General features: G+C 42.6%; 1 protein-coding gene across 5 annotated transcripts in view; it reads right to left on the bottom strand.

The window, feature by feature from the left end:
* The window catches only part of hmbox1b (homeobox containing 1 b), a 25,302-nt gene extending 18,329 nt beyond the window's left edge, over positions 1-6,973 (bottom strand). For 2 of the 5 annotated variants that reach the window (XM_044170363.1, XM_044170365.1), the window contains exons 1-2: positions 6,540-6,973; positions 3,642-4,301 (exon numbers count right to left, since the gene is read on the bottom strand). In XM_044170363.1, the coding sequence (XP_044026298.1) occupies positions 3,642-4,294 (653 nt within the window). In that variant the 5' untranslated portion in view covers positions 4,295-4,301; positions 6,540-6,973. Of the gene's footprint in view, positions 1-3,641; positions 4,302-5,967; positions 6,502-6,539 lie in introns of those variants that run through there. The other 3 variants (XM_044170361.1, XM_044170362.1, XM_044170364.1) reach the window with 2 other exon arrangements.
* Positions 6,974-7,995: the final 1,022 nt, after the last annotated feature.

The raw sequence follows: 7,995 nt of genomic DNA, 5'->3' as shown, positions 1-7,995 counted from the left end.
GTTTTTTACCCAGCATTGTTTATGCTGTTCCCCTTTACATCAGACTCAGACCATTCGTTTGGTGTATTGTGCAATAACTGCTTCACATGTCAGATAATCAAATCTGTTTTTGTATTGTACCTACTCATGGGAAAACTACAAACCCAAGGCTCCATTTTAATCTGAGGTGCATTTTGACAACATTATCGATATATTGTGATTTTCTTTTAATGGCTCCCACATAATCAACATTGCATTTCAGAGGAGCACAAACGCAAGGACTGTATAAATTTAAATGAATTGAGCCGCAATCAAGTAATCTATATTTTCTAAATGTATTTGGCGGACATGTTTCAACTATCTCAGCCCTCAGCGGGGAAAAAATAAAACATGCACAGACTTGCAGGAATGGAGGGTGGTGAGTGAACATGTGCCGTCACACAGTGTTCCCACCCTGCTTTCTGGCTTCGCGCCCATTCCCCTCCCCTCTACATACACGATAACATACACATACATACACACCGACAAGCTTATGGAGTGTTTTAAATTCCTCATCCTAGTACAGATTGTGAACACCTGTCAAATGTGTAAACTGGTTGGTGCATTTATCCATACTAATAGTGCATACTTTTTTCTTTCTTTATTTATTTTTTTTACTGTAAGGCATTTCCAGTGGGTGCCTACCCCCACCGAATTTTAACAGCACCAGTGCTCAAACCATACAATCACAGCATCCTTTGAACCAGTCAGTATCCCAGACACAATGGAGAACGCATCAAAGTCCTGAGTGCTCCGTTAGCATATTTCTGAAATGAAAATGCGTCACGACTCTTGACATCCAGCATCAATATCCTCCACACCAGCCTCTTGCGGCGCAGCTAAAATTAGAGCTCAAAAACGCTGCTTGTATCGACACCAGTGAATCAATGTAGCACAAGCTGCTGTACAAGACTGAGGAAGAGTGGAAAGTAGGGGCGGGGGTGTTGGATGCCAACTCAAAGGCCGAACCCCTGCAGAGACGGAAATGTGCACTTAAAAAGAGAAAAATCAGAAGGGCACCGTGGGATTGTTGACAAGCTGAAACCACATGTCACGCTCCCGCAGCCCCGCCGAGCGAGACGCTGGAGAGTCCCACAGGATGAGAGGACGAGGGCTTTTGAACCCTTCTTAACTTCTTGGGCTGTCTAAACAGGACATGTAATTTAATGCAGAGGCAGTGTGAATGAGCAACGGGAGTGGTGAGCATAGAGCCTGAGCTCCAAACATCTATTCTTATTCTGACTGTTCATACAGGGCAGCTGGAAGGCTGGAGGAGAGGGCTAGTGTGTAAAGGGCTTCGAAGAAGAGGTGTCTAACATGTGGACTGTGATAGATTATGAACACTGAAACTCTCACAGTAATGAGCCTAAGTAACTATTGAGCACGTGATTTCAAACCCTAATGTTATTTGATGCTACTGTATGTGATTTCATGTATCCATGTTTCAAGAGGTGCACGATTGTAAAGGCTCGTCATCTTGAACCCTGAAGGCTTTCCAAACGTCTGCCACAGAATACTTCCCTTTTTATGCAATAAAGTCGTTGTTGACTGTAGGCATGATCTCAACAAGAACGCCGTTATGACCGCCTGTTATTTTGATACTCCATCACAGGATGTACATCTTTATGTGGTACATGCTATACAAGACAAATGTAGTAATCATAACCGTCATGTGGTCCTGCTGCACTGAAAAAATGGAAGCCAAGCCAGCACTATGTCACCTTCACCTTTTCTGTTTCTTCTCTATGTGTTAAACGGTGCCTCTTTAGTTGTCATTTATCTTGCTTATTGTCTGCACAATTAAAAAAAAAATAACAACAAGTGCTATTCACTAATGGTTTATTCTGCTTCTCCGTCAAGTAGAGCTAAAATTATTAGTGGATTCATCGATTAGTCAATCAACAGAAAATTAATCGCCAGCTGCACAAAGTCACCAAGCAATTTCTTAAGCACAAATGCCAGATTTGCTGCTTTTCTTTTCCTTATGTGATAGTAATTTGAATAGCTTTGGGTTTTGGCTTCTTTGTTTGACGAAAGACATGTGAAGCTGTCAATTGTGATGGCCATTTTAATTGTTATGGGCAGATTAATCGATAACAGTTGTACAAGTTGTACCCCTAGTGTCAAGGCGTTGTGGTGCCTACTGCACGTGGAAAGGGCCAGCTCGGTAGTTATCTAGAGGGCCTCGCTGTAGAATCACCTCCTCAAAAATGTAACTGCACATCAGGGCTACATGACCTGTATGGAGCCCCCAAGAAATGTGATTGGTCACCTGCAAACGGCTGTTATCATCTAGCAAAGACATTGCCTGTGCAAACCTTCTCTTTTCTGGAACTGCCACAAGGATAATCATAAATGAACACTGAACACTGCCAGATAATGTAGGACATCCCAACCAAGTTAGGAGCAAGCCAGGTTTATTATCTACAGTTTAACCACTGCAGCAACTCAAGGCAAGTAGAACCTTAAAAAAGGTCACCTCTCTCACAGAAGGGATAATAAGTCTCTCCCAATTTCCAGCAGCATTTGCGTTAGTGGCATCAGTGCAACCAAAGAAATAATGATGGCATGGAATACACCAGTGATCAGTTCATTTCATTATATCACCTAGCATAATTACAGATTGGATAAAAAGCTTTTCAGCACAACTGAAACTTTATGTAAAATGTAATAAAAAAGGAAGTTAGACTTAGATGGCAAAACCATTTTCAAACAGTCAAATCCTGGTAAACATAATCTGTAGCCACAGACAAATCAATTTACACTACCTTAGTAGGTTAACTAACCATAAACTAGCTACTGTGTTAATAATTAACGTTTTTTCTTGTAAAAACACAGCACAAAAGTACACACTTTTTTTTTTTAATCAAAACCTCCAGCACAGCTACTAAATACACTGTGGTGAGAAATTTCTTTTTAAAATCAACAATTCCATGACAAGTGGGCAAACTCCATCTGCTGGTGAAATACTAAATTAAAGAGTAACTAAACCCCCAAACCAGTTTTTTTCAGCTGAAAACCACTGTATATGGGTATTTAGTAGTGTTGTTGATGGATTCAGGTCCAAAGGGACATAAACAGTGCTTTCTTGCCTCATCGTCACAGGCATTACTGCCAATAAAGACAAACCCCCGACTCCAACCAAGTGGCCACTGTAACACAAGCCATTCCAAATGAAAATGCACCCGTCAGAAAAGATGGATAATGCCTTCAAAGTTGCTTTTTGAAGCAACTTTAGTGCTTTCTTGTGTGCTTTATACACAACAACATTTTGCGAAAGGATCACTAGTACTGTCGGTATGATGGAAATTTGTTCTTTCATTCATTCACAGTTCATTTCACACAGCAAGTGTTAACAGTTAACTTCACACGTGAATGAAGTGAATGCATGAAGCCTTTTAAACCAGTAAAAGACAACACATTTTAGCTATGTCTTTATAACAAGATCCACGATCTCAGGTGATCCAGTCTCATATCACCATAACCTACTCACTGTTAATATACTGTCCAGTTCTACAAGCACCAAACTAAAGTTGGGCAAATGGCTATAAGTGAAAAGTTTCCCAAACAAAGTTTTAGAGTTTTAAAGTTTTAGAGCTCACTTCACCCCCGTTACTACTGACCTCATCAGCTCCTCCACCTTATCGTCAATGTCCAGGTCCTCTTCTGTAGCTTCAAACCCAAATGCTCGTGCTGCAGCTGCACTGTTCACTGGGTATCTTGGAGGAGACAGCTTCCCGTTGGGTGTGGCAGCTAGGCTATCCCGGCCGTTCTGTGACAGAGCCACCAGTGAGACCGGTGAGGGCAAGATGGCAGAAGGCGGCGGCGGCCCAGGAGGTGGGGAGGTGTCGTAGCTGTTACTAGGAGACGGCGAGAGTCCCCCTCCGTTGCCGAACTGCGTCTGCGTGGCGGTGGATATTTTAGAGGTCGTGGAAGACGCAGCAGTCGCAGAGTGATCGCCGGTGCTGCCCTCGCCGCTGTTGCCGTTGCATGACACGGAAGAGGTGGTGGTTGCCGAGGCAGTGTTGTTATTGTTGAATGATGTAGTAGTATTAGAGGCAGAGTTGTTGTTTGCCCCGCCTACTCCGTAGGAGGAGGAGGAGGAGGAGGAGGAAGAAGTGCGGCGGCCGAACTTGTCGCCATGCTCCCGGTCCAGCCGGTCCAGTGTTTCAAGCGCGTGCAGGATCTCCTGCTTGGTCATGCCGGAGCGACGCAGCCGCTGCAGCAGATCTATCTGCTCAATAGTGAAGCGAGGCTCCTCACTGAACTCAGACATCCTGCTGCTGGATGAGAGACAAGACAGACAGGTTGTGAGACAGAGGAGAAAGAAGAGGAGGGGAAAGGAAACAGGAAATGCAGGGGAAGTTAAGGAAAGGCAAGTAAGTGGATGTTCAAGATCTAGGAGGGAAATGGGAAGAGAAAAGAGATGGAGAAAAGGAGGAGCAAGGAGGAAAGTCAGGCGGAAATGAGACAGATGAAGATATGGTGGAGGCAAAGAGGAAATGAGAGGATTAAGTAGGAAAGAGTGAAAAGGAACGCAGTTGCAGATTTTGGGAAAGGAGGAGTGAGGCAGAGAAAGGTAGTGGAGGAGAATTAGAGGGGTAAAGTAGAAAGAGAGCAGTGGGAAAGGAGAAAAAAAAAAGGCAAGAAGAGACTAAAGAGGCAGCAAATAAGAAAAGGAAGACTAGAGCGAGAGACAGAAGTGTGAAAGAAAACGGAGGGAGGGGCAGGGCATAAAAATCAGCTATTTTTGGGAACCAGCAGGCAACACACGCAGAGTGCCAGAGTCACCTTGACAGCTGATGCTATCTTAACATTCTGACTGCCATTCTTTAAGAGCTACAATATATCCCCGGCTCTGCTCACCACCCACGCTGTATGTTTTTCATAAGCAATTTGCTGTGCTCAAAATCAATGCAACTGGAATCAGACTGCGGCAGATTTTCCATCTTCTGTGCCAGACCGACCTATGCTGATATGATAAATGGTTTAAAAGGGGTCACTGACATTTTTCTACATCTGTGTTAGTCTAAGCTTTGCAGAGGACAGAAAACCTCCCCGAAATGACTTGAAAGTGTATGTAGTGTTTTGAAGTTATCGTGGACAAAACGAATATGACCGTGGTTAATATAAGCCTTTGGAGGTCTGTAACACCAAGCTTTAAAAAGGTGAACAACAATTGCCAACATTTCAGACACATACAGGTGAAAGTCACTTCGGGTGGGCACTGAAATATATTACTTCTATACCACAGGGTAGCTTAGTAGCACTGGTGAACATTAACTAGTCTCTTGAGTTATCATAAGAATTCATAAGGAAGGCTACTAAAGCTGTAAATCATTATCAAACAGCTGTCAAACTGGGTACTTTAGCTAGAATACCGCTGTGCATGCAAGTGGATACACTAACTACTACCTCAATAGTCTGAGAGACTTTGCGCTCTTTTACAGAGACTCACTGTGCATCATTTGTGCAAACAAAACTGAAATCATTATCCATCCTGGTCAAGTATTTACAGAGTTAACTTTGGCTCAAGTTGGTTTAACTGGTTAAAACACACTGAGCAGAGGTTAACCCCTGCAGGGGTGCAGAGATTCAACCTAATAGAAATCAATGCCCTACACTGGTTTACTGTAGGTCACATAACACCGACTGGACAGGTGTGTAACCCAGAGGGAGACAGAGAAAAAAAAAGTTTGACTGATATACTATCTATATCTAATTTTAAGACAAGATAAACTGAGGTGGTCCTGTCTTTGATAGATGGTTGAGCAAACTTCATTTTGACCATATATCTAACGGATTTGGTCATCACTAGATAACAGTCCAAAAAAGCTCAAGAACTCTTTAAAGCTCACAGAAGAATAAAAATAAATAAATTTAAAAAAATCAGATTCACAGAGATAACAGTGTTTTTCATCATGCAAGCAAAAACAGAAGCTGTCTTACCTAAATACAGGTTGCATGCATCAGATATTCCCAGTGTAAACCAAACTAGTTTATTTGGCGGTGCAGTTTTCTAAATTGCCCGTGTCCTAAAATTAGCCATAGTTCGTGGCATCTCTTTTTCCTCCATGTGTTTTTGTTTTGCTGACTACGGGGCCTGCAGTGAGAGCACAAATCTGTCGCTCGTTTCAGCGATGCAGGCAAACCACTAGTGATGCCAGCTTTCACGCCCTTTGCCCAAAAGCTAATGTTAGCAAATTATTCTGTGGCAGACGGACAATGCCCAATGTGATGTTAAATTAGCCAGCTTGCAATGCTCTAACCCAGAATGAGTTCAATCGTTTCCAGTACAACTGCAGCTCAATTTATACTGACAATCCATAGGCTTCATAGAGGACGGGTAGCAACTTAACATAGGCTATTTTGGTAGCACTGGGGTTGTGGAATGATTAGCATAACGTGCTAGCCATGCCAACGCTGATACTAGCTGACGTTAGCCGCTGTCGCGGGCTAGCGAACGTTTGATATTAATAACATCACTTTCAGTGTTGTACATAGCTAAGTACAGGACTTACCTCGGTACAAATCGTCCACTTAACCATTTAACTTTATAACTTGAGCAAAGACCCGCTGTGGCTTTTACTGCAGCCGAACAATACAGCAATTTGATTACAGTGCCCTGTCCGACCCCTTTCCAAGGATTTCTAATAAGAGGCGAATTATTTGCCTCTCTGCTTTGTCTGTCTGACAACAGCCATATTGACAACTAACACCTCCGAGTAGCTCTGAGGGAACTGTAGTTTTACCCTCACAAAGGCCTCTACCACGCCGCGGCGTTTTTTTTACACTAAAGACTACAAATCCCTGAAACAAGAGCGAGGGGGGAGCTGATGGCTCACTGATCTACAGTTGTCACGAAAAGCGATGCAGTTTTTAATGTGACCACAGCGGCTGCTCCCCTCCACCCTGCTGCTGCTGCTGCTGGGGTGCGCTGTGTGTATGGTGTCTGCCTCAAAGGCCACTTGTACCACCTCACCAGCCACTAGCTGGCAGGCATGAGTAACAGATTAGCATGTGTAACTGCATTTAATTTGCATATCTGTACAGAAATTTCACTAAAATGTCATTGTAGTTTGGAAATAAAGCAGCCTAGTTGTCGCCCTATTTTAAAACAAGGTAAAGGCCATTTATTCTTTAAATGAAGTGGAAAAGGTTACTAATTAAGTTGTTGGTGCAGTAATCAACCCAAGGAGATGGATTAGAAGGAAATCCAATTGAACAGCTTTGCTGAAAACACACAAGCCATGATGACCCATACTCTCCAAGATGTAAGAAACCTGCTTCAGTAGTCACAGTAATATTAATTGTACAATCCACAAATATGTATTGATTGTTAATGTAAGAAACTGAAAAAAAAAAATGAAATAAATCATGGATATTAACAAGGCTGGATTACCAACTGTGCAAAGCAGACAACCAGACACACACCAGATCATTTTAGAGGGTTAATCCGGTCCTGGGTATTAATAATCTGTTAGGTGTAAGCAATCATATATGTAGCATCATCTCCAAAAGCAGAACCACCTAAGCTTTAGTGGCTGAGCTATTTACTCAGCTGGTTTAGGAGGAAGAAGGTCAGCAATAAGGAGAATTTAAAAGAGGCTTAATTCTGGAGGGGAAATGGATCCAGGTGGCTAGCTTAGTATGCACATCAATTAGACATTTCGACTGAAACACAGCCCATTTAAGTAAACCATTAATATTTTTTGCTGTGCTGTTTCTGCTTTCAGCCCACACCTGCTTTGCCTCTGCAGAGTTGTTGCAGTTATACTACGCATATCATTCGCTGTACACTCCAGAAAAGCCAATATGGGGACACTATGTTGCCCATTTTGTTTTATATACTGTTTTATTCGTTAAGTTATGAATTTTAATCAAAGAAGCGGCTCAAATAAGTGCTTACTTTGAAACTAATGGTCAGAGCTGATAGAAAGAACACGTTTTAGTGTCAGGTAAAATCCTACAGATGGT

Source organism: Siniperca chuatsi, linkage group LG16 (assembly GCF_020085105.1).
Source record: "Siniperca chuatsi isolate FFG_IHB_CAS linkage group LG16, ASM2008510v1, whole genome shotgun sequence".
In the NCBI taxonomy this organism is placed as follows: domain Eukaryota; kingdom Metazoa; phylum Chordata; class Actinopteri; order Centrarchiformes; family Sinipercidae; genus Siniperca; species Siniperca chuatsi.
This window is presented reverse-complemented; position numbering and strand designations above follow the sequence as displayed.